General features: G+C 53.5%; 2 protein-coding genes, 2 long non-coding RNA genes and 1 pseudogene across 16 annotated transcripts in view; 2 read left to right on the forward strand and 3 right to left on the reverse strand.

The window, feature by feature from the left end:
- The first annotated feature begins 2,701 nt into the window (after positions 1-2,701).
- Positions 2,702-12,776, forward strand: LOC118610739. The gene is made up of 2 exons (XR_004953997.1): positions 2,702-2,983; positions 9,738-12,776. It is a non-coding gene; the product is annotated as an uncharacterized LOC118610739 (long non-coding RNA).
- LOC118610982 lies at positions 3,859-3,976 on the reverse strand (annotated as a pseudogene).
- Positions 12,777-14,323: 1,547 nt separating the features above from the next.
- Positions 14,324-16,000, reverse strand: CCT8L2 (chaperonin containing TCP1 subunit 8 like 2). Its single transcript, XM_016163914.2, has one exon. The coding sequence runs from the start codon at positions 15,998-16,000 to the stop codon at positions 14,336-14,338; it is 1,665 nt and encodes a 554-aa protein (XP_016019400.2). The 3' UTR covers positions 14,324-14,335.
- Positions 16,001-17,782: 1,782 nt separating this feature from the next.
- LOC118610740 lies at positions 17,783-22,775 on the reverse strand. Its single transcript, XR_004953998.1, has 2 exons — positions 22,349-22,775; positions 17,783-18,285 (listed from the first exon to the last, which is right to left on the reverse strand). It is a non-coding gene; the product is annotated as an uncharacterized LOC118610740 (long non-coding RNA).
- Positions 22,776-23,583: 808 nt separating this feature from the next.
- Positions 23,584-25,600, forward strand: part of KMT2C (lysine methyltransferase 2C) — a 194,036-nt gene continuing 192,019 nt past the window's right edge. For 10 of the 13 annotated variants that reach the window (XM_016163899.2, XM_016163904.2, XM_036230623.1 and 7 more), the window contains exon 1: positions 23,584-23,941. In XM_016163899.2, coding sequence (XP_016019385.2) covers positions 23,781-23,941 — 161 coding nt within the window. In that variant the 5' untranslated portion in view covers positions 23,584-23,780. The remainder of the gene's footprint in view (positions 23,942-25,600) is intronic. The other 3 variants (XM_016163908.2, XM_016163905.2, XM_016163906.2) reach the window with 1 other exon arrangement.

The raw sequence follows: 25,600 nt of genomic DNA on the forward strand, positions 1-25,600 counted from the left end.
GGCTTGACCCTGGAGATAAGAATTCACTTCTATGTGAGAAAACTTTGGCCTGCAAGTTCTAACCCTCACGGAACCGGGCCAGCCCCCCTCTCCGCCCACTCCTTGACTACTGGGCTGGAGGCGTGGCCAGGCAGGCATCATAGTGTGCTCATACACCTTCCACTGGAGGCTCTAGATCATGTCCTTGTTCTCGCTCAGAGGAAGCGGGGGACCGACAGGCCGTAAGAGCTGCAGTAGGGGGAAATACTATACGCCACCCCTCCCTGCTGAAAGCTGACGTCACAGGTGTGGCACCACACGACCCGCGCCCTTCCAGCTCTGGGGGTAGGTCCCGCTCAGCCTGCAAGACGAAAAGGTGCTACAGCAAATAGGAAACTAAAATATAATAATGTGACAGTTCACACAAAGCACTTGGAACAATGTCCAGCACATGGTTGTTGCTCAGTAATGTCAAGGTATCACCGTCATCGTTATCACCACCACCACCACCATCATCATCTTCATCATCACCATCATCATCATCATCGTCGTCATCGTCATCATCATCGTTATTCTGTTGCCCTTTGGGGAGGCCCTTTTTTTTGGTACAGTCTTTCACAGTTGCTACTATTCCTAGGTTCCGTTAGCCCAGGCTTCCAGTGATACTCATTTGAATCAAGGTGATGACTTTCTAAGTGGAAGAAATACCACGAAAACATTATTTCATTTCATATTCAGATTTTCGCTTCGCTACAACCCGACCTTTCCCTGTGCGAGAGCGAACTGCAAGGAGAAACCGCGGCTGCGCATAGTCGCCACACAGCACTGTGTAACTTCCCATGTCTGAGCTCACCGTATTGATTGAGAATAAAAACCTAAGATCGTTTCTTCTCCCTAAGTCTAACCTCTCTGTGATGAACGACGTCTTTCATAATTTTACATAACCTAGACCAGGTATTCCAAATACAGGTTCATCCCGTGGCCAGATGGCTAGAATAAATGATCACATCAAGGCCAGTGTGAACAGTGCACACCTGTCTGAAGGGGGCGGCAGCTGGTCATCTACAGCAAACATATCTGTCAGATTTTCAACAGAGGCAATTCTGTATTTTTTTTCTGAAGTCTCCCATTTTTAAAATCGTGGAAACTGATTTGCAAATTTCTTAACATCGCGAGAGGCGAGCAGAACACTCCTGTAAACCACCGGTGTGCGACCTCCGACTCGAGGTGCACTTATTTCCCATTCACAGAGTCTGTTACCCCTTTTGGTCTTTGCTGAATCTCTAATGACAGCCCAGGCTGAGGGGCCCTGACGATGTCTTTACCGTGGGTAGAGTCCCCCGCCCTCCTCCCCAAAGAAGTGAAGAGGTTGCCTCCTTTTCCTTCCAGTCTCTTCCTACCAACCGAGAACTGAAACTGTGCCAAGAAATTTTGGTAGGGAATTGTACAAATCCTCCTTAGGAAGGAATTATACATGAAGTGTTCAAGCAAAACAGTAATTCCATTTATAAAAGTAATTTCTCATTTATTCCAAAAAAATTTGCTAGCAAGGGATACAACAGAATAATTAAGGCAGAATTTTCTGATTTTTATATTTGAGGAGAGAAATGGAGTTAGCTTTCTTATGAAAACAGAAGTTAAAAAAAAGATGTGACATACATCAAAACACTCATTTTAAGAAATGCTATTTTCTACCCTTTGTAAAGGAGTGAAAATATATCCAAAAGTAGCAAGAGGATTGCTTTAGTATTGTACTTTGTTTAAATTCTAAAATCTCTAGTTTTACTTATTAATGTAATATATCTAGCGGCTAAATTCCAGCATGCAGTTTTTGTACAAGGACATACAATTCATTCTTGTGTTGACTTGCAGTTATTGACAGTCTTGTGGTTAATTTGTTGAAGAAAAACACATCTCATTTTATTGTCTTCTTAGTATTAACATTAAGAGGATGACAAAAAAGAAAAAGAAAAACACCCTTACAGTGGGAATTGATAACAGAACCTTTGGAACAAGAAAAGTATTACTTTTTTTATATCCCCAGTGAGAGCTAAGAGCTTTGAACACTGTTGGGTTGCCAAATGGTCAAAACAAAGGACGATTGCTCCCTTCGGAAAAGTAGCTGGCAGTAAAGAATTAGCTGTAATAAAACATATGTAAGGTCTTGTGTTCTTTTATTATATTTTAATCTTTATTTAAAAGGTTGGACATTTATCCCAATCTTTTATTGATAATACTAATACTATATTATGAGTAATAATTATGGCAGTTCAAGTATTATAATGCTACTGTTAATGAGTAAGCTTGTGTGTGTTGAATGTAAAGGATATTTTAATTTTTTTAAAACTTTATCCAGAGTTTTCTTTCTTGATGGCCATATTTCTCATAAATTTCTCATAAAAAATTCACATCTATACATTCTGTACATAGATGACAGTATACTTTCTTTACAATCTGTTAGCTAAAATGCATTTAAAGGCTGGACCTTAAAATTCTTTTACTGATGAAATATGTATTTGGTAAAGTAATAAAAGTGAGCACAATGCTTTGCATATAAACATGCAAATGTTTGAGCACAATACTTGCATATATTCCAGACATTTTTAAAATGTTATTTGAATGAAATGTTTATTTGTCCCATTTCCCTGTAATAGTGCAAAGGAATTTCAAATAATTACTATTGTAAAAAATGTAAATTTAGCGTTAAATTTTTCGCTTTTATAATCTACATTTTACCGGTAGCTCTTACACAGTTTGGGAGGAGCTGAGCAGTTGGTCATTGTTCCAATGCATCACCTTGTTCCGGGTGGGGGAGGCGGTGTTAACATAATTTGAATAGCCACGTAGCAAAAATTAAAACATTACATTTACTGTCCACTTTTAGGAAAAGTCCTAAGCCAGTGTGCAAGGAGGAATAACGACGAAGAGAGTCGACACATGAGTAAGTGTTGCCTCGGCAGAGCTTGCGCGTCAGCACCCATTTTGGAGACCTGGATAGGAGCAGGTACGGAGCAGCGGGCGCGCGGCCCGCGGGGAGGCAGGGCAGCCGCGGGCGGAGGGCCGCGGGAGCGCGTCGGGGCGCACGCGTGCCGCCCTCCCGCGAGGCGCTCGCTTCGCCGCCCGCGCCTGGAGGCGGCCGCCGTGGGGACAGGTACGGGGAAGACGCGCGCCGGGACGCCGGGTCCGCCGCGTGGGGGCGGCGGCGGCCACGGGGATCCCTCCGCCGCCCGCGGGTCCTTCCGCGCCAAGTAGTGCGTCGGCGGCGGCTTCCGCAAACGCGGGCTGCGGGGCCGCGTGCCCGTCCCTCCCGAGGAGCGAGGAGCGGCGCAACGGCGGCCTCGGCTGCGGAGGGCCGCGTCAGGCTGGCGGGAGAGACGGCGCCGGGCCCCGGAGGCAGGTGTCCCGGCCGCCCGCCCCGCCCCCGCGCCGGCAGGAAGAGGAAGCCGCCGGCCGGGCCCAAGGGCCGCTCGCAGGGCCTGGCGGGGGGTGGAGGGGGGGCGCTCTGGCCCGCGGAGGCGCGTGACCTCGTTCGTGCCAAAGTGGATTTGACAGGTTGTCAGCCCGGCTCCCCGCCCCCACCGTCTTCCGGGTCCCCGGCCGGGCCTCAGGGGCCCCGCGGCCGCCCGCTCTCCCCGCCTCGGCCTCCCATTGGTCCGCTCCCCTTCGCCGACTCTCCCTCCCATTGGTCTCCCGGTCTGGCACCCCGCCTCGGCGTCCCATTGGCCCGCTCGCCTCCGCCTCGGCCTCCCGTTGGCCTGGCGCCTTGCCCCTCACAGTCTCTGGGGACCACCTCTGGCTGCCCTCGCCGAGGGCTGGTGATTCCTGCGAGCTCTGCAGGCGCCTGCCTTGGTTTTGCTCTCTCTCTCTCTTTTTTTTACACACCTACAGCACCAGGTCTTCTTAGGCGGTCTCCCATCCGAGTACTAATCGGGCCGACCCTTCTTAGCTTCCGAGAACAGATGGGATCTGGTGTGTTCAGGGTGGCATGGCCATAGACTTGGTTTTGCTCCCGTCACTCTCCTCGTCTCTGCTCCCAGTGCTTCCTGTCTCCCTTCTGTCCCTTTTCATGCTCTGCTTCCCCCGCTCGGAGCCAGAGCCCCCGAGCCGGGCTGCACCCCGCCTCCCCGGCTCTGCCTGAGCCTGGCGCTGGGTATCCAGCGCTGCCCACACGCTTGTCTCCTGCCTCTTTCCCCTTTGCGCCACTTCGCATCTTCCTTTCTTCCCTGAAATAAGGCAGCAATTGTCTTCTCCAGGTTCGTTCCCTGTGTCCAGTCTGCAAGGTCCTGGGCACTTCACCCTTTCTCGGCCCCTCTCCCGAGTTCCCCGCCTCCCTTCCTGGCCTGCCTTCCTGCTTCCCTGAATTCGGCCAAGGGAAACGGACCTCCCAGCATAACCATAGAGGCGGCAGGGATAAACATGATTAATACGCATTTTAAGATGGTTATTGCTTTGGGTTTTTGAAGTGAGACGTGAACTGGGATGCCCACATTGGCCCGGACCTAGGATCAAGATTGAGTTCTTAAAGGACAAAATAAGACTGCAATGACAAAGTTGATTATCCCAGCAAAAGAATTATTTTTTTTCTGGGGAAATTAGTCATATCGCTAGTTTATGCAGTATTGTTCTTCTAACAAGTTAAACTTTTTAAATTCGTGCTAGTTTTGTAAATGCTTTCAGCAAGGCAGAGGTTTGGCGCTAATCCCCATGCAAGTGTTTGGGCTTCAAAAAAAAGAAAAGAAAACCCTAGATTATTCACATGAGGAACCCCAAGCTTTTTCAAGGTCATTAAAGGGGGCGATCTCAAACTTAAACCTCTCCTGAAGAGGCCCCTTGGCCAGGAGAGTCCATCCTCGCTCCGGAACGCGATGCAGAAGACTAGACGCATAGCCGCGTTCCCACGTATGGCCGGGTCCTGACAAAGCCCCCACCACGGCCCCAAAGCCCTGTCCGCCAGGATTTCTGAGGCCTCTCTGGACACACTGACTGTCTTTCTGCCAAGCAGTTTCTCACAGGGCTTTCACATTTGCCGTGGTGACCTGTCTGGATCAGCTTTCCTGCAGACTTCTCACATGGCTTAGCTCACCTGCCTCCCCTGGGAGGCATTTCTGACCCCATGTCTAAAGTGGGACCCCTCCCACTGGACCAAGACAGTTATTTTCTGTCACATCACCTAGTTACCTCCTTCAGTCTGAAGTCATCTTGTTTACTTACTTGTTATCATCTGTTCCCCTTCTCAGCCTGCACCATTATCATGTGAGCTCCTGGTCCTAGGGGCCTTTTCTGTGTTTCTTCAGAGCTGTGTCTCAGAGTCAGTGAGCCCTTGCTGAACCCATGAATGGTGCCTTAGCTGTGGTCAGAGGGACCGACTAAACCGTCCTTCAAGTTTGGTTCTGTCAACATCCAACAGACACACCTATAAGTAGGAGAGTCGGGGAAATAGCTGTTCTCCTTGTCAGTATTTTGTTTCTTTGAGTTGTGAACTTTATTTCTGGCTCTCCTCTGCCAAGGAGAGTGAAGAAAGAAGGCCCCTTGCCGCAGGCTTCCCTCTGCCCGCCTCCTTTCTGGCAGTTTCCAGCGGGTTGTCACTGCCTTGCCCGCACCCTGACCCCAGGTGGACAGATACTTGGCAGGGTGTGGCTTCTTCCTCCAGGGCAGCCGCAGAGGTGGTGATTTCTGAAGGCGGGGTGGGGGAAGGGACCGAGTTCCTGTTTGGCGTCACCCTCATGCCCAGCTGGGCCTCTGTCATGTTTCCACCTTGGGCAGCGAAGCAGAACAGAGGGAAGACCCTCCTCGTCCCCCTTCCTGCCTGTCACGTTCTCCTGGGGCTCCTGTTCAGCAGCTGCCACAGCCTCACCTTTCCCAGGAGTCTTCGCGCAGGGTCGCATCCTCTCTGCCTGCTGAGGCTGACAGGGCCCAGGTCTGTTGCCGAAAAATGAAATCTAGTCTTAGCCGCCCCTAGCAGGCTGGTAACTGTCTAGGTCTCGATGGCCTCTCTGCCTTCGCCTATGCTGTTTGTTCATGGTTTCGGGGGTATGGACAGCTGTCCGCCAAAACCAGAACCCTGCGGCTCCCCCTCGGGGCCGCAGAGAGGCTGCGGGGAACAGTAAAGCCGGAGCTCCCTAACTCGTGCTCAGTGGGAGTGCCCGGAACCGAGGCATCTCCCCGGAGCCCGCGAGCAGTTGGCTCGCCAGTGTGCACGGAACCAGAGTCTGAGTGCGGCCGCGGCAGGTGCCCAACAGTGCCCCTTACGTCATTAGCACAGTGCGTGGCAAGTGGGGCCGGCTGGCAAGGGTGACCATGCTGTTGGCGGCACAGAGAACACGGGGTGGGAGGGTTAGCCGGGCACCGACAGGCATTCATCCCAGGCCCCTCGTCCGCCACTAAATACTAGCTTTAGGATTTCAGACAAATCACGGCAATCATGCCACTTTAGAAGTGGAGGAGGATTAGAGGGCAAGGTGCTCAGGCCTCCAGAGGGCAAGGTGCTCAGGCCTCCATTGGACAGACTGGGAAACCGGCACCTGCAGGGGTTGGGCCAGTCTCGGTTCTTTCCTCTGGGAAGCTGGGCTGACGACACTGGCCTCGTCTACACGGGCCCCGTCTACACTCCTGGTTGTTATGTGGATCGGAGATACTGGCTGTAAGGGCTTGGAAAGTAACTCAAATGCTATTCTTGTGCTAGGCATTTTATTTTTATTGTTAATATAGTAATAATGTCTCATTCAGAGAAGGAAAGAGTACATTCAAAGGGTGAGTTTACTTGGCTCCTAGAAACGAATAACAACCCCTGAGAAAGAGCAAAACGAGTGTGCGCGCGCGCCTGCTCTCGGCAGGTGAGGTGGGTGGGGAAGGTGTGGAGGGCAGTTCAGGTGTGGCCCTCACTCCGCCTTCAGGGAGTGGAGGAGGGCGTGGCCGTTGGGCAGGAGGCAGGGTGTGGTAGTCAGTTATAAAATGAAAGTTATCTTTCCTTGAGTGACTTTCAGAAGAGGGAAGTTGGTCTCACTGGAGGACTGATGTCGCATGAGAGAAACGCCCTGTTTCAGAGTGATGTTATGTTCATGGCTTAACCTCCTGTGTTCCTTCAGTTCCTCTGTTTAACAGCTACCGGGGCAGGGGTGTCCTGGGAGAGGCTTAAAGGAGGAAATCTCTGAGGGAAGAGAGGGGGCAGAGTGAGGAAGCAGACAGCTCTGCCCCCGGGGAAGGGAGCTCGTGGGGGTGGGGTGCCTGGGAGCTCTGCGAGTCTGAGGCGTTGGGGCCAGGCTGACGACTGCCAGGGGCCCTCATTCCCTGCCCAGGGACATCGTGGGGGCTTCCAGAGACAGGTGCTGAGTGAGGCACACCCCGGGCCACAGGAGGTCTGCCTGGGGCACCGGCACTGTCCCACGCTGCTCCACGAGGTTCCGGAATGGCTCCGCTCATCGGGTCATTCATCAGCTGAGCCCTGCTACCATGGTCACTTGTCAGTTGCTGTCTCCAATGGAAGCGTGAGATCCTCGTCTTCTCCAGCTACCTTCCGTCTCAGTTCTAACATCTCAAAACGGCCAGTTCGCCTGGTGGGGGTTCCTTGCCTGTTGCCCCGGTTGAGTTCTGGTATTGGGCAGTACTTAAGGCGGGCGAGGCGCTTACTAAATGTTCAAATAGGATGAAACCCACCGAACCCCATGATGATTAGAAGTGCAGCTACATTCGCTTCCAGGAATCTCCACTGTTTATGCAGAATGAGTGGCAAGTTTTCACTACCAGCACTTGTAGAAGCCTATTATTTGATTAAGTCCAAAGTAAGAGTGCATGAGGGTTTAGGAGATAAGAGGAAACACTTTATGAAAGTAAAAAGCTGAAGAGGTCGGTAGAGAGTGAAAAAAATGAAAGAAGTGACATTTACTTTATGAAAAGGAAATCCAGATTCGGGGGAGGAAATGGAATTATCTTCCTGAAACTGCCAGGAACAGCAAACTTATTCAAGGTGGAAAAGAATAGAGTCAAGCAGGTATTTGAAGAAGCCATAGATGAAATAGAAGGCAAAGAAGATTAATTACTCATTGTAATGAGAACCCATGGAAACAAATGGAAAAGTAGCAACCACGGGCAAAGAAATTTAAGAAATGGGTGAGAAATACATGATGAGGAATAAACCGGTGAGAAACATCACACAGAGGAAACAAAACGCGGGCGTGTGGGGAAGCGCCACCGTGCCTGATGGATTTGGAACGTAGTAGAAAACGAAGGAAAGCGGAACAGAAAGGCAGGCGGGGGTATTTTCTTCTGAATGTTGCATTATCGTTTCTACATTTGAAATCATCAACAGTCTTTGCATTTTTCTACTGCATGCGCCTATCATAGCAGAGGGCAAAATAAAAATTTACACAGAAGTAGGAAATCTTAATTTCTGACTGTCGCTTTAGCAAGTCAGGCTCTGTGGATTGTACCGTTGTGGTGTGACGCTAAAGTCTGAATAAAGTCTTTAAATTTCAATAAAGAACTAATATAACCCAGTAGCAGAAAATCCCAAACAATTCAGTCAAAAAACGGGCAGAGGAACTGAACACACACTTTTCTGAAGACATACCCATGGCCGACAGGTACCTGCAAATGCCATCACTAGTCATCGGGGAGATGCAAACGAAGACCACGAGGAGAGGGTCGCCTCGCCCGGTGGGATGGCTGTTATCAAAAAGACGAGACGGAATGAGTGTTAAGAGGACGTGGAGAAAAGGGAACCCCGTTGGCGGGATTGTACGTCAGCGCAGCCACTGACGATGTTTGTGGAAAACAGCGTGGAAGCTCCTCAAAAAATTAAAAACGGAACTGCCATCTGCGCCAACAATTCCGTTTCTGGGTGTTAGAAGAAAACGAAATCACTGTCTCGAAAAGACACCTGCGCTCCCGTCACTGCGACGTTATTTACAACAGCAGAGACATGGACGTTGCCCACGGGCAGATGAGTGGATAAAGGAGGGGTGGTACCTGTTCACACAACGGAATATTATTTAGCCAGAAAAAGAAGGGAAGCCTGTCATTGGCAACAACTTGAGCGAAACTCGAGGACATTATTGCTATGGGAAATAAGTCAGAGAAACACAAATACTGTGTGATCCCTTATCCGTGGAAACTAAAAAAAAAAGGCAAACTCATAGATGCAGAGAACAGATTCGTGGTTGAGAGGTGGAGGCGGGGGCGGGGTTTGGGGTGAGGAGAGGGTGAAATGGGCGAAAGTCAAAAGCTCAGACCTCCAGTTATGTCCTGGGGTGTCATGTACACCACGGAAACTGTAGTTGACAATGGAATATTGTGTATTTAAAGTTTGCTGGGAGAGATGACCTTAAACGTTCTCATCATGAGCAAAAAGATTTGTGACTGCGAGGTGATGGATGTCATCTAAACTTACCGTGGCTATCATTTCACAATATATACATACATCAAATCGTTATGTCGCGCACCTACAAAAAAGAAATACAATGTCATGTTGATTGTGTCTCAATGTTAAAAAGATTTTAAATTTCAGTCACCTCTGGGTATACTTCGAAATGTTGTCTATCTAGTTGCAGGAATTAAGGCATGTGTTGATTCTTCTCAAATTAAAATCCAATGTAAAAATACATTGCAAGTAGTCCTGGAAACTATTTTTCACGTGAAATAATATTGCAATGGGTTATTATGCCTTTTGTAAACAAATTACATTAATAAAATTGAAAGAGGTTTTCAATCAAAATGAAGGTTGGAATGAAATGTGAAGCATGTAATATTTTGCGTCTATACAGAGAAGGCTGAGATTGGCTGACAGATCCAGTGTCTTCTGGAGGAAAATGCTGGTCCAGAGCCTGGGTGCCTTCCACAAGGGTAAGCCCAGGTAAGCAGCTAGGTGTTCACGCCCCCAAGACTTTCCCAGGTAATCCCAGGAGGCCTCTGCAATGCCGGGGTTCTGGAACCAGCTACACAGGTGTTAAGGTGTTCAAAGTGATCAGTGCCAGTGTGCATGTGAGTTCGGTGATGCTTAGAACGGGGTCTTCCCTGAGCTCACCGGGATGCACCTGTCTTTTCTGACGCGTTCAGTGACTTAGAAGAAAACCGGGGCTTCTGTCGTAAACATGCGTAATGGATAAAACTGCAGCTCACGTGTGTGCCGCGTTGTTTCGCCAACCAGCATCCAGGCTGTCTGAGCTCTGCAGTGACCAGCGTGGAGCTCTGGTGGGGATACGAGCAGGACAGCGTCCGAATTCCCTGTTCAGTCTTCACATCCGTAGAGCTTTCATGCCCTGAATGCAGTGTGCAGGAGCCATGTGATGTCTTCCGAAAACTGAGTCACCTCCACGTTCTTTTCCCAGCTCCCTTCCTGCCTGACGGTAGACTACTTAATCCAGCTCATTCTAAATTAGCGCCTCCTTGGTCTTTTGTGATGAGTTCAGACTCCCCCCCACCCTCCCCGGTCAACTTCCCTGACATCCTCTCCAGGGCACAGGGACACCCGGCAGCCTTCCCAGGCCAGGCGCTCAGGTACCACCGGAGAGTCCCGTGGCCCTTTCTTCCTCGTTCAGGCACCAGGCTTCCAGACAGGAAGCAGAGAGCCTCCTCTGTCCACCCCCGGACTTGCCCGGAGAGTCACTGTCTTTCCCGTCGAACCCACTGGGCGGTGAGCAGGACCCCTCTACAGACCCTGCATCACCCCCACCCTCCCTCCCGTGAGGAAGGGGGATCTCTGACGCGGGTTGGGGGGCTGGGGGAGAAGAGTTAGCGCAGCTGCCCATGGAGTCATTGTCCCGGGTCTCCGCGTCTCCCGCTGGCCTTGGCCCGTCAGCACCCCAGGGCCAGCTCGCCCTGGGGTAGGCGCGGAGCTCGGTAACGGAGTGCAGGGGAATTTTCGACAAATGACGTGGGAAGTGGCCCATCAGTTAGTACTGGGCGCCGTGCCCCTCACATTCGCGGCGAAGCCTCAGCAGCAGTCGCCACTGCTCCAGAAAAGCTCAGGCAGGAACGAGTGGCTGTGGAGCGGACACGGCGCCGTAGCTCTGTCCGGCTGGCTGGGCACGAGCAGGCCCTAAAGCTGCTTTTGCCTATTTGCAAATGAAACGGTTGGGCCCCTGGGCCTCCGTATTCTCTTTTCCTCCCGTTTGGATGTTCCCACATCTGAGTTTTCTCTCTCGAATCTTAGCTTTCAGCATCCATTGGTCTGTGCACTAACGAGGCCTCAGACTTGTAGGCCTGGGAAGCCAACCCCACGAGGGCATTGGTTCAGAAAGGGATCTGGGGAAGAGGCCCATCAGGAAAGGACTGGGACAGACCTCGGACAGCTCTTCGGTCGTCCTTTCCCTTGAAATCAGTGTCTTCTTTTCCTTCAGCAGCTCCAGCCCTGGGGCCTCGCTCTCTAGTGCCCAAATGGATGGGACAGTTCCCAAGACTGCCCTGGCCCCCGCCCCCACCCCAGGCCCCCACCTCCTTCATGCCCCAGGACGCAGACCTTCTCGTATTCCTCCTCCGCGTTCTCCGGATCTTGTTTCTTGGCTCTCTGCTTGGCAGATCAACTCAGACCAGCAAAACAGTGTCGCTGAGCTGGAAGGGGTTTGGGATGGAAGAACAGATGAGTCCCCGAGCCGCAAGCATCGTGCGGAATGAGCTGTGGGAGCTGCCGCATCTGAAAGCCAGCTGCTTCTGGGGTCAAAGAGAAGCACTTCTTGAAGGGAAATGCGTGGCCAGCTCCGTGGCCAGCTCTGTGGCCTTGGCAGAATTCGAGACCCTGTGAACTAGGAGGCGTTGATCCTGTACCCTCAGAAGCAGGGTCGGGACCCAGTAAAATTGGGGCCAAAATCTGCTCAAGTTCTCTATCGTCAGGGGGAGAAAAGCAACTTGATATCTGAGTCATACATTTTGACACTTAAACAGAATGCTTAAAGCTATGCAAGAGGATAGTTGATTTTTAAGCATAATCGAGATAGAATTCATTGGAATTGCTTGGATCAGCGCGCACCCCAATCTCCTGAGGACCCTGTTACAGTGCAGTCATGACACAGCGGGCATGGGCAGGGCGGGGGTGGGGGGGCCGGGATGCTGCATTTCGAACACGTTGCTGAAGGTCGCGGATGCGGCGGGTTCGCGGGTCACTCAGCAGCAGCTTGGACTGCGGGCTGCAGCAGAGGAGAGGGCTGCCCTGGACTGGCGCCGGAGGGGCCAGGCCCCGGGCGCTTTCGGCTCCCGGCGAGCTCTCCCTTCCTTCCGGTCCTTTCCACAGGCCCCTTCTGCTTGCCGCCTGTGGTGGTGGCCGTGGCCGCTCCGCGACGCGGCCTTCTCTTCTGGAGCTGCCCCGTCTGTGGAAACTTCACAGAATCGAAGAGCTGACCCGTCATTCTTGGGACAGGTGGGACTCAGGACGATCAGGGGGACCAAGTGGCAAAAGCTCCCGGACCGCCCCAGTACATTCCGTAAGGCACCCGACTTCTCCGTGACTGCAAGTTTCAGGTTTGGGTCAGGTGTTTTTACCTTCACAGCTCTCAGCATAAGTCAGTTAAATTTGTGTCTGCCATTCCTTTCTTTGTCCCTTACAAAGCTGTCCTTGATCATTTTAACTCGTGTTTACATATATAGAATTTTGTATGTCTGTCTGTGTATGGGAAAGAGAAATGGTAATGAAATGTTACAATATGGTTAGAAAATCCGTTGTGTATCAAACTTAGGGCATTTAAAATATACTCTTGCACTCTTTGGTCTAGATATATTTTGGATCTATAACTAAAAATGCTCTTTGTGGCCATGAGCCATCTTTATTATTTTTTTTTATGAAATAAACATTTACAAAAAAGCACTATAAATTTTCAAAGGGCAGTTCTGACATACTTTCTTAATAATCACAAGGGTTATGTTTCTAAAAACGTCACAATAGAGGAGTTTATGATTGGGGCCATAAAACAACAAATAAGAAAACGGACTCTCCTTTTCTGTTTACTTTGTAACTTTGGGCAATTAATTTTTTCTGAAGCTCAGTGTGTCTCCTGCAACCGAGAGATAATCAAGCTTCGTTCTCAGAAGTTGGTTTTGATGATTAAATGACATTTAGGTAAAGTGCTTTTGCCTGCTTTAAAAAGTTAACTATTTCTATCGTTATCACTGTTATGGAATTTGAGACCCTGTGAGAACTGAGGGCAGGCGAGAAATATAACAGCGCTTAGTCATGGTCACTGAAACATGATGATGAGGACAAAACGAGGAAGGACGTCAAGGGTGTTTTATACGTCCCGAAACAGTGATGCTGAGTACGGTTTGGTGCATCTCCCTTGGCCATCCTCTGCTCGCCGTTAGCTCCAGGGCTGCTTCCGCGTTTCCCCAGAGGGTTCGCGAATGTGTTTGCCTCATTGCGGCTGATACGCCACTCTCGGAGCCGGGTTTCTTGAGTCTGGTTCTCCCCAAATGTTTAAAGTGTGTGAGGCTCTAAAAGAACCATGGCTTCCCATCTCCTAGATCCTGCCCCTGCATTCTGCTTTCTTCCCAGAGACAGAATGACTTGGGTGGTTAAAATGGAAGAGGCTTGGGGGGCACGTGTCGCTCTGCTCCCAGCTCTGCCCAGGCTCCCTGTTTGACGCCCAGGGGTATCCAGTCACGGCCGCGGCCCCCGCCCAGGGAGCCTGGCACTGGGTGCTCCGCAGCCCTCCTCCCTGTCATAGCACCGTAGCCCACTTCTAATGGTTTGTTATCTATGCCAAGGATGCTTTTTTTTAATGCCCTATGCTATACTCTAAATCCTCGTGACTGTATTGTATCTACTAATTTGTACTTCTTCATCTCTTTCCAAGGATGGTTTTTTTTTTTTTTTTTTTGTAAAAAGAAAATTATATTTCTGCCTCCCTGACAGCTGAGTCACATCGGCTCTTCTCCTCCCTCTTCCGTCTTTCTTTTCCCTTCCCCCTCCTTCCTCCTCCTCTTCCTCTTCCTTCTTCTCTTTAATGAATATTTCTTTTTCCAAATAATCACATCAAAAATGAGGAGCCACTCCCGTAAGCTGGAGCTGCTGTTCTCAGATTGCTGAAGGAACACCCAGAATGCGTGCCGGATACTCAACCTGGGAAGAGATTCCTGCACTGTTTTTGCACCGCAAAGCCCAGGTTAATCGATTTTGAAATCGTCGATGGAATCAAGTCCTGTTCTAGGAGGAAAGGAACAGAATCTGAAGGAGAGAAACAGGAAGTGAAAAAAGCCAAGAACCTGAAAGGAAGTAAAGTAAGGACAAGAGCTTTTATCTCATGGTCTTTCATCCTACTTTTAACTGAAGAGACGGACTCTAACGGTACGGGTCGTGGAGGGAATAAATAAAGCACGCATTCCTTGTGGGGTGATCGTGCCCTCCTTGGCAACCCGCATTTTATTGAAGATGTCGCTACTTGTTTGTTAAAGGACTTTTCTTTGCCCCCACAGCAGAAAGGCGTTTCTTTGCCTTTTTAGGATTCGGATTCAGGTCTTCCTGAGGCGTGGGACTTTTCTTGGCCACCACAATTTCGTCTATCGTCACGAGCTGCAGTGCCACATCAGCTACGGCTCGAATTCCTTGGGCTTTGGCTATTAGGGTGTCCCACACCCCTGCCTGGTACACGTTTATGATCCCTTCGACTCCCACGCCTATGAAGAAGTTGCCGGCTTGGTGAGCGGCGCTCGCCTCCGCCATCACCTTGGCGACGACTAAGCCCGCGTTCTCCGCCAGCGTCGCAGGAACTGACCGCAGGGCGTGGGCAAACGCCAGCAGTGCGGGCCCGTCAGGCGCCTGCAATCTGGCTCCTTTATCTGCGAGCATTTGCGCCAGGGCCAGCTCCGTGGCGCCGGCCCCGGGCAGCAGCCTGGGGTCCTGGCACAGCTGGCAGTAGGCGTCAATGCCGTGGTAGGCGGCCTGCACTGCGCCCCGCAGCCCCGCGGGCGTGGCCCCGCGGAGGACCAAGGTGAGGGCCGGGGTGCCCTGGCTCTCCCACTCGAACACCACAGCCAGCGCCTCCCCCAGGTCCAGCGCGTAGACCTTCGCGCACCTCCCCAGCTCCGGCGGCGCCACCAGGTGAGGCATCAGGGGCGTGTCCAGCACCTCGCTCAGGTACACCAGCTCCCGCCGCGACTTCACCTGGATCACCATGACGCCGTAGTGGTCGGCGTGCGCCAGGGCGCGCTCCTCGACCTCGCCCCACACCACCGCCACGTTCACGTCCGCCGCCGCCAGCTGCGCCACCTGCTTCTCCACCAGCTGCTCGCTGCCCACCCGGAACGAGGCGAGGTCCAGCGGGCTGGAGAGGCGCGCGGTCGCCGGCGCCTTCGGGCTGGCGGGACCGAAGGTGCAGGCGAAGAGGCCCACCCTGGCGCCGCTCGGCACGGCGGCCACTTGGCCGCAGGGCGTCGCGGCCAGGACCAGCCCGGGCAGCAGGAGCGAGTCCCGCGCGTGGCCGCCGCGCAGCGCGCACACGCCCACGCGCTCGGGCCGGAAGCCGCCGTCCGGCTCGCGGGCCTCCCAGCACGCGTGCGCCACCAGCCTGGCCAGGTGGTCCGCGTGCGACAGGGCGTGGGTGTTCATGGCCGAGTGGAGGGCCCAGGACGGGTCCTCCAGCGGCCCCAGCGCCCGGAACGCCAGCGCCGGCAGCAGGTCCAGGGCCTCGGCGGCGGCCGCGGCGTAGGCCGCCCGCAGCTGCGCGCGGGGCAGGCCGGCCAGCAGCAGGTGCTCGGCCTGCGCCAGCAGCGCCTCGGCCAGCAGCACCACGAAGGCCACGCCGTCGCCGCTGCGCTCGGCCTGGCCGAGGGCCGCGTCGCGCAGGAGCCGGGCGGCGGGGTGCTCCAGTTCCAGGGCGCCGAGGATGGCCGCGGCGTACCCCGTGAGCACGGTGTCGCCCCTGGCGGTCACCAGGAGCTTCTGGCGCCCGTAGGGGCCGTAGCAGGGCCGGACAACTCTAGCCAGGGTCTGGGCCGCGGCCAGGCCGCCGAGCAGCCGCTGCTCCCCAGCTCCATGCTGGCCGTCCGCGCCGGGCCACAGCCGCTGCGGCAGCCCCTGCGCCGAAGGGGCTCTGCTGTCCATGGCTCGTGGAGACACGGGGGGAAGGACCCCACTGGGCTGCAGAGACGCCCCAGAAACGGCAGCCGGCCGCCCCGACACTGACCCAAGGGTCTCTGTCACCTGGAGAAGTAGGCGCCCGACGCTCTGCCACACGGACGGCCCGCTGCGGGCTCAGGCCTGACACCGCCCCCTAGGCTCCCCGCAAAGGAGCCGGAGCAGATCGGACCTCGGTGAAGTCAGAGCGGCACATGGAACCCGGGCAGGGAATGAGGTCACAGAAGGATGGCAGGAACTGGCTGCGAGGCGAGCTGCGGGCAGGCAGGAGCCAGGCCTGTTTGTCCTGCAGACGAGGGATGCGCACACGTGCCAGGCCCTAGACTTTCATTTAAACTGCTTCGACAGTGACGGGACAGTGTGTGTGTGTGTTGCTGCCCGTCCCAGAGGGAATCAGCGCTGTGTGGCGTTACTCGGTGGCCAGCACCGTGTCACACCAGCGCGTGGGTCGTCTGTCGGCCTCCGCCCCTCTGGCCACCTCCCCCTTCTGTGCTGTCTGTCAGGTTCCTTAAGGTGTCTGTGGGCCTGTTTGCCTTTCAGGTCGCAGGTATGCGAGACCGCACGGAGCGTGACAGACAACTCCTCTGATGACAGCGATGGCACCGAGCAGGCAAAGGCAGGTCCAGACAAGAAGGGGGAGGGGGATGCTGGCAGCCCGCAGACAAATAGAAATGGGCACGGGGTGAAAGGGCCCAGCCTCCCAGGGGTCAGGGAGCAGGAAAGCACAGCCTCGGAGTTGGCCTTGACCGTCACCCACGACCCTCCGAGTGTTAAGTTCCCTGTTCCCTCCGCCCTCCCTGCTGCCTCCTTTCCTCATACGACGTCTGTTGGAGTGATGATTGTTGCTTTCTCAGTCGAGCACCCACGATGTTCAGTGTAATGGGGACTGCAGGTGACAGGCGCAGAGAGACTCCCGAGAGGTTTGCACCAGGTGAAGACAGCCCCCCACAGCTGTCAGGCAGAGCACCGCTTGGAGGTGATGAACGTATCTGTCGAGAGCAGGGGAAAGAGAGCCACACCTTTCATGTTTCACTCGGAAAAGCCCTTTTTGCTTTGTTTAATGGCAGATGTCCCTCAGAATAAAACAGAACACCGAGCCCGACGATGCAAGTCGGGTGTCATCGTGGTACAGTGAGCATTATTTTAATGCTTCCAAGATAAGATGGTAGCGAGAAAGAAAAAAAAAATCACAGTGAAAGTTAAATATAATTAAGGCTAGAGAGTAGATAAATTTGGAGAAAAAACTACCCCCCCTTTTTAAGAAAAAAACCCCCATCTGATTGCTTTTGTAAAAACGGTAGCTATTCATTATAAAAGTTAAAAGGAAAAATACAAAGAAAGTAAATGTCATTGGCGTCCCAGCCCAGGGATCATCCTTGTTTACATTTAGAGGAACATTGTTACTTTACACATATGTGGAGTGGTAGGTCGACACAGTTTTACGGAGTTTGCTGTATGATACCCATTGTATATATGCTACTCTGTAATCATTTTCCCTTCAACATTATCTTGGCTGTGGACAGATACTTTTTTTTTGATCTCTTGATTTTGGAGACTCCCTGAGAAACAGGTGAGAGCCTCCATGCCCAGGCTTCCGAAAGCCAGTAACACTGAGTTACTTGGTTATAGGTAGAAAAGATGGCCTGCCTGTTTCTTTATAAAATGGAAACTGTTACGACCAACGTAAAATGTAGCAAAGTAGTAAAGCATGCATGTATACATTGTTGATAAAGTTCTTTTTTTTTTTAAAAAAAAAAAACACATGCTCCTGTAAAAGGGTCATCTTAGCTCTTTTCTTACACGTAACATTTTCCCATTTATTTCACTTATTCCACAACTATTTATTGAGCGGCTGAATAACAGGGATAAAAGGCGAATCACAGCTGCGGCTGTCTCCTCTGGGCTTAGGGTGGGGTACGGCCCCTCAGGTGGGATGCGGACAGCTCATCGGGCAGTCATCACAGGCCAGGAGTGCCATGCTGATGCAGAGCACAGGTGCTCTGGAAGCTTCTAGGGGGACAGGTAACCACTGTCACGGGGAGAGCGGTGGTCTGGGATGGAAGCGACGTCTAAAGTGAGAGCTGAAGGAATGAAGAAGAAGTAGGAACTGGCCAGGAGAGAAGTGGAGAGGGGTCGGCACAGCTTGGCGAAGTTGCGTTGTCCACCCAAAGGAGTTCCGAAGACGAGGTCAAGACGAGGAAGGGGAGGGGACGGACGGAGATGACCGGAGGGCGGCAGGGGCTCGCCAGGACCTAGGGGGCCACGCCAAGAAATTTGGGTTTCAGCCTGAAGGGTGATCGATTGGATTCTGAGGCCCGTTCTTATTATAAGAATGTGTAATTTCTGTGGTGGAATTCTCACCTGCTTGATTACACGGCACAGGGGGGAGTGACCATCCGACCATTGTCTTTGACCCCCGGAGACCATCAGTTCCATAAAACAGGCCCCACATAGTACATTTTTCACTGAAAAATTTTGACCTACCTGTACGAAGATCAAACTAACCAAGGAACTACTAAATTTCAATTTCAGTTTTTACTATGTAGACGTGGTCATTGTCAAATTCACTCTGATTTTATTTATCCTTTAGATAGGTTGATTATATGTAAAGTCAGTATGTAATTGCAAACTGCACAGTGCAATAGGTAAATGCACACTTTTGTGCCAAGAAGAGTTTGCATGCAGTTAAACCATTATATAAAAATCTTAAACAATACGCAATTTGGTCTGCTAAGATGGGCAGGCATCGGTATAGGCTGTCTGGTACTTACATTGGGTTGACTTTTTAAAAATTTGTTATTTATTTTTTAACCAGTTAATTTTTTTAATTGAAGAAATGATTTAATTCCCTCCCTGTCTACCTCCCACTTTCCTTCTGGTAGCCATTAGCATATTGGCTTGAATTTTGTCCCCCCCACATTCACGCTCCTCCCTGGACCTCAGCCTGTGACCCCATCTGGAGACAGGATCGTTGCAGGTGTCATCACGACAGGGTCACTCTGGAGTAGGGTGGGTCCTGAATCCCACACGCCTGGTGTCCTTACAAGGAGACGCATCCAGAGAGAACACTGTGCAAGGGCACAGATGCCGCGGGAAGACGGCCGTGCGACGCCAGGGCAGAGAGGGGAGCGACGTGCCCCCAGGCCACAGACGCCGAGGCTTGTGGGCAACGCCAGAAGCCGAGAGAGGCCTGGGACCCACGTCCTCAGAGCCCGCCACAGGAGCCAGCCCGGCGGGCACCGTGACTTTGGACTTCCAGCTACCAGAGCTGTGAGGGAAAACACTTGTCAGTGAGAGCCCTCAGTTTGTGGTAGTTTGGTGTGGCAACCCTAGGAATCTCACACGCGAGTCCTGTACATCCATAAAGGAGGGGAACCTCAGAAAGAGTGTGTGTGTGTGTGTGTGTGTGTGTGAGAGAGAGAGAGAGAGAGAGAGAGAGAGAGAGAGACTAAGACTATTTTTAGGAGCGTATGACACTTGCTGGGAGAGTTTTCTGTGCCACCCTCCTCTAAACAGACACCTTTCTGCTGACACCCCCACCCGCCCTTCTCCCCAAACTCCCAAATGCATTTCTTTTGAAACTATGGTCTTGTATACAATGCATGTAAATATTTAATCTTTCCGTTTGTGCATTTCCCCACGTTTACTGTTCAGTTGCCCGCTTGCCCCTTCTGGTTTATCTGGTCAGTGGTGCCCGGCGTACAGTTAGACCCCCATAGGGCAAGATGCATTATTTTTTAAGAATTTTTTAAATTAATTCTTTCTATGCCCTATGTGATCGTTTTTAACATTTTGTTTTGTCATCGCCGCCACCTCCCTTCCCCCCCCCTCCTGGAGCCCACTGGTCCATTGTCCATGTCCACGCGTCTCTGTTCCTTTGTCCTGTTCCTTTGCTGCTTTTAGTTCACACGCACGTATGTGATACCGTGTGGCTTTCAGCCTTTTCTGTCTGGCTCATTTCCCTTAGCATGAGTACCTCGAGGTCCATCCATATCGCAAGTGGCAGGATTTCATCCCTTCTCATGGCTGAGTAATATCCCATTGTACGTATGTGCCACGGCTTCTTTAGCCAATCACCTGTCGTAGAGCACTTTGGTTGCTTCCCCGTCCTGGCCACTGCGAATAGCGCTGCTATGAACATCGGTGTGCGAATAGAGCAAGACTCTCATCCACACGAAATGTGCTGTGGATCGACTCACTTAGGCCGCATACTCTTACACACAGACCGGTTTTTAAGGGATGGTCCTGTTTACTTCCTTCTCGGTCTCCCCCTCTAGCATGTCCGGCACAGGTACATGGTGTGCATTGCTGGAATGACTTACGTAAAGCAATACAAATTTTAAAAGCTCAAAATGCACTACTCACAATGAACTAATTTTAAGTGATTGAAATTTTTGTAAAACATTGTTTTCTTCTGAAAAATAAAGGAGATAAAATGATAGTCATTACTGCAAAGTCGCAGTAACTTTGATAACAAAAATGTGAACACAAAAGTTACGAGATGTATAATTTAAGTGTTCAGTGGCTTTTCCACAACTGTGGGACTTTGCTTTCTTCAAAGCCTTGAGGAATTGGAGACTATGGGAATACAGGGAGGGAGAGCAATTAGCAGTGATCTCTGTGGGAGAGCTTGATAAATACTTTTACATTCACTAAAAACAATAAAGACACGCTAAATCAAGACCGTGTCAATGCCATTTATGGTCCTTCCAATTGGTCAGAATGGGTACCTTCTTAAGAATTTTTATTCAGTGGCACTTGCTTGCTAGACTGTGAGAATCTCATTTGCTGACGATTTCATGACAGGTTGCTTTTTCTTTGTTGCAGAAGACAACTCTCACCCACACTCATTTACATATTCAGTATATATTTCTGATTATCCTACATGTGCCCTGAAAGGTTGCACTGTCATAGAGAAATGTAATACAGAAAGTGAAAGTCCCTTGTCATCCAACTCTTCAGAGTTTCTGACGACACTTGCATGCACATCTACCATACCGAAAAACTGCCCACTTAACACGTGTACTTGTTAGAAAGTAGATTCTTTTGGTCTTTCCAGATGCTCCTGCCTTTCTGATTTGGTAATTGGGAGGAATATCAGCCGCCTGCCTTCTGGATTTTTGCTGCCATTGTGGTCTCAGAGCTGTGTAATTTGGATAATGGAGACGGAAAAACCTTTGCAAACCTTTATGTTGAATAAGTATTTCTTGAATACTTCCTCTGCATCCTGGGTTACATTTTATTTTCTCTGCCATGATAACGTCATGCCAATGAGCCTGTTTTTTCTTTTCGAACAGATCCAAACGACTTGTCTACTCACAGTAGCAAAAGGAATGGAGATTTAAGGCTGGGCTTACTCACCTGCATCATCTTTTTCCAGAAGCATCACTGTGCAAACCTGTTTTATGCATCCATTCATTCCACCCACTTTTCTGTTCTCAGGCCTGAGTTGTCTCTTTTTAAAACTTCTCTCCAGCAGGGGTGACTTGCAGTTTGCACATACTGATACTTAAATTCTCCTAAGTGCTGAAGAAGTATGCTGAAGTGAATGAGCTTGATATATAATTTTGTGCAAATGAAACTCACAGCTGGAAATAGCTGTGAGTTCCAATTCCAGCATTGAACACAGATAAACATTTGGATCAATAACCCAGTTTTTGAAACTACTTTAAAGTGTAACGTGTAGAAAAAATGGAAATGAAAGGGTGAGTACTAATAAACTTTAAATATACCACTTCATAAATTTATCATTAGTCACGTTTATGTTGTATTTCAATGTATAATAGTCAGACGCTTTTAATTTATAGTTTGCATTTATCAAGTCAGCTTCTCCCCAAGCTCAAAATTCCCGTGACTGTAAATTTAGTAAACTCGAAAAACCCAGCAGGGATTAAACCCTGAAGGAATTCAAATGACTATTATACTCATTTCAGCGATTTCAAAAAACTACGCTGTTAGTCAGAATAGACTCTGGAAATCAAACTGTCTATTTTGCCCAAGTTGGAAACACAATTCGAAGTTTATATTCTGACTCCCGGGAGGAAGAGGGGGGTGAAGGGAGGGGGCTGAACGACACAGCTGGAAAAAACAGCTTATTGTGTTTACTCTATATTAAAACTGCGCTGTGAAGGTTGAAATCATCATCAGAAAGTGCCTAGTGTGTCCAGCCTGGAATGTGTTTATTGGACGACAGTTTATCCTAATTCTTTGGGTAGGTTTTATTATTTTCTCCCAGTTTCAAGTCTGTTTTCAGTCGCATATACTGACGAGTAGCGAAGGAAACGTAGAAGAGCACGTTGTCCGAGTGGCACCTACCTTACTGGAATAAGGACCCCGGAGTTCCACATTTGCAGCTGTCCTTCCTGAGAAAGTGCATATTTCAGATCTCTAATTCTAGCCCCATTTTTCGAATTTCGTCTCTTCATCACAGGGTGAACGTGAAAATCCAGTTGTTGGGGTTCTATTGGTTTATTGTATCTTTCAGCGTTTCACTCCTCAAAATGTCATCGTTCTTTTTGTCTGACAGCTTTATTAGCCCTTTCTGGATCCTTTTAAATCGACGTTAGGACAACGAAACTGTCACTGGAATGCGGTTGTAACGAAGTTGCGCTCCATTTCTTCTCCATAGACACGCGTTAAAACGGAAGAAGCCTGAACGTGAGCCGGCGAAGTCTGCCCCGCTCCGCACGTACACGCGCAGACGCGCGCGCGCACAGACACAGACACATAGACACACACACACACACACGCGCGCACACACGCGCGCGCGCCGGGCGGCGGCCTCCCGGGAGGCCGGGCGCGTGGGCACGGCGGACGCGGCCGCCGGCGCCCCGCGCGCCCCCGGGCCGGATCCCGGACTCCGCGCTCCGCAGCTTGGCGCCGCCCGCGGCCGGGGCCGGGGCCGGGGCGCGGCGGGGCGGCCGCGTCAGCGCGGGGGGGGCGGGCGGGGGAGGGGCGGTGAGGTCAGCGGCGGCGCGGCGGCGGGGCGCATGCGCGGAGCGAGCCCCGTGAGTGGCAGCGGCGGGCGCGGGGGGCGGCAGGGCCGGCCTGGGGAGGGGGCGGGGGCGTCGTGGCGGCCGTGTGTGGCCGGGCCCCAGGTGCGCGGCGGCCCGGGCCGCGAGTGTGTGTCCGTGAGCGCCGCACGCGCGCCCGCAAAACTTCGTGCGCTGCCGGGGGCGGGCGCGGGGGGCCGGCGCGCGCAGCCACACCTGGAGCAGCTGTCAAAACTTCGCCGCCGCCGCCCGCCCGGCCCGCGCGGGGGAGGGGCAGCCGCGGGGCCGCGACCCCCGCCCCGCCCGCCGCCTGCGCCCCGCGCCCCTCCCCGCGCCCCCGGGCTCCGCCCGCCGCGGGCGGCCTGGGGGAGGGGCGCGGCGGAGCCCCCGGCCGGCGCCCCGGCCGCGGAGCGCGCGCCCGCCCCGCCCCGCCCCGCGCCCCCCGCCCCCCGCCGCCGCCCCGCCCCGCCCGCCGGCCCCCCCCTCCGCCCGCCGCCGCCCCGCCCGCCGCCCCCCGCCCGGCCCCTGCGCGCCGAGCAGCGCGCGCCCGCCGTGCTGTGTGCGTGTGTGTCCTGCCCGCCCGTGCTGCCGCCTCCCCGGTACCTGCTGCTGCTCCCGGGGCCGCGGGCAATGCGCGAGGCTGAGCCGCGGAGCAGCGACCTGAGCAGCGGCGGCGGCGGCCGCGGCGGCGGCGGCGGCGGGAGGAGCCCCCCAGGAGGAGGACCGGGATCCATGTGTCTTTCCTGGTGACTAGGATGTCGTCGGAGGAGGACAAGAGCGCGGAGCAGCCGCAGCCGCCGCCGGCGCCCCCCGAGGAGCCCGGCGCCCCGGCCCCGAGCCCCGCAGCCGCAGACAAAAGACCTCGGGGCCGGCCTCGCAAAGATGGCGCTTCCCCGTTCCCGAGAGCCAGAAAGAAGTAAGTTGAGTGCGAGCGAGCCAGGCCGGGCGCCAGCCGCGCCGCCGGCCCGGAGCTGTCACCGCGCGCCCGGCCCGCCGCCCCCGCGCCCGCCGCCCGCGCGGGTGGGGGTGGGGCCGCCCGCCGCGCGCCCCCGGCCCGGGGCGCCCGCCGCCCGCGCCCCTCGCCCGCGCCCCGCGGGCCTCCCGCCGGCGCCCGCAGCGCCCCGCGCCGCCGCCGCACTTTACTTTTCGGGCGGGCCCTCGCGCCGCGCGCCCGCGGGGCTGCCCTCGCCGGCGGGCTCCCCCGGGGGTGCCCCCAGCCCCGCTGGCTCGGCGGGGACGCAGACGCCGGGGCGCACCCGGGGGGCCCGGCGCGCTCATTGTCGGCCCCGCGCGGCGCGCCCCGGGACGCCGGCCGAGCTGTCAAACGCCGCGGCCAGGTGGTCGCGCGGCCGGCGGGGGCCGGGCCGCGGGGCCCGAGGGCCGGCCTCCTTTGTCGGCCCCCGGCCGCCCCGACTTCCCCGGGCCCGGACCGGCGCCGTCCCCCGCGCGCGGCGCGTTCGGAAGCCGCCCGGCGCTTCCTCCCCCTCCCCCCGCCCCGCGCCGCCCGGCGCCCGGCGCGGCCGCCCCGCCGCGGGCCCGGCGTGCGGGAACTTCGGGCCGGGCCGCGCCGGCCGGCCCCGCGCGGCGGGCGGCTCCCGGGCCGCGGCTGGGCGCGCCGCCGAACTTCATGGGCCGCGTCCGGGCGCCCCGGGTGCGGAGCGGCCCGCGCTCGCCCCGCAGCGGGCACCGCGGCCGCGCCTGGCTTCCTGGGGGGCCGGAGCCGGCCTTTCGCCGGGCGCGTCCTCGGCGACTCGGACGCCCGCTTCGGTGCCAGGGCGCCGCTCGGCCCCGCGGCTCGTGGGGGTGCCGCGGACGCCGGGGCTGGCCTCCGAAGTTGTGGGGCGGCGCGTGTGGCTCGCTCCCCCCGGCGGACGAGCACCTCCCGACCGCCGGGCCGGGGACGCCGCGCTGCGTGGAGACTGTTATTTTGTTGTTGTTGTCGTTCGGCCGAATTCATTTGTTGCGTTCGCTGATACATAGTGAAAACAGGGGCGCGAGGCCAGGCGCAGCACAGCGGGGCTGTGGGAACCCCGAGAAGCCCTTGACTGGATGTGGCGCTTCGCGCTGCTCTCCTTTTGGTACGAACATGATTCTGGGCCTTCAACTTGCCTCCATATTTTATTGCCAGCTCTTACCTAGCAGTGACAATTCGTCCGGGAAAACGCGTACAGGATGTATGTATTCTTACGGTAGCTTTTTGTGATACAAAGTTAGGGTTTCGTCTGTCGCTTGCATTGTAATGTGAAGTATGGGATAAAATGCTGTTATTATTCTTAGGTTCACTAAATTTGGGAAACAAAGGTGGAGTTTTAAGAAACTTTAAACTTCTTTTCCACTCTTTGTATTTTTTAAAGCAACACATATCGAGCCGTATTAGGGTTTTAAATTGGCTGCTTCCTATTTTCACTATTTGGAAAGCACTTTTTGGCTTCTTTTTGAAGATTACTGTGGAATTATACGTTTTAGATTTGTTTTTAAATTTTTACTCGAGAAAGCGTACACCTACCTGTTTATGTTGTCAAGCCCCTCACTCACACCCACCCACACACCCTGAGCTCATCTGTAGTAATGCAAC

Source organism: Rousettus aegyptiacus, unplaced genomic scaffold, assembly GCF_014176215.1.
Source record: "Rousettus aegyptiacus isolate mRouAeg1 unplaced genomic scaffold, mRouAeg1.p scaffold_m13_p_13, whole genome shotgun sequence".
Lineage (NCBI taxonomy): Eukaryota > Metazoa > Chordata > Mammalia > Chiroptera > Pteropodidae > Rousettus > Rousettus aegyptiacus.

Excerpts from the sequence above, each read along its gene's own strand:
- CCT8L2 (XM_016163914.2), bottom strand. The coding sequence starts at position 16,000 with ATGGACAGCAGAGCCCCTTCGGCGCAGGGGCTGCCGCAGCGGCTGTGG.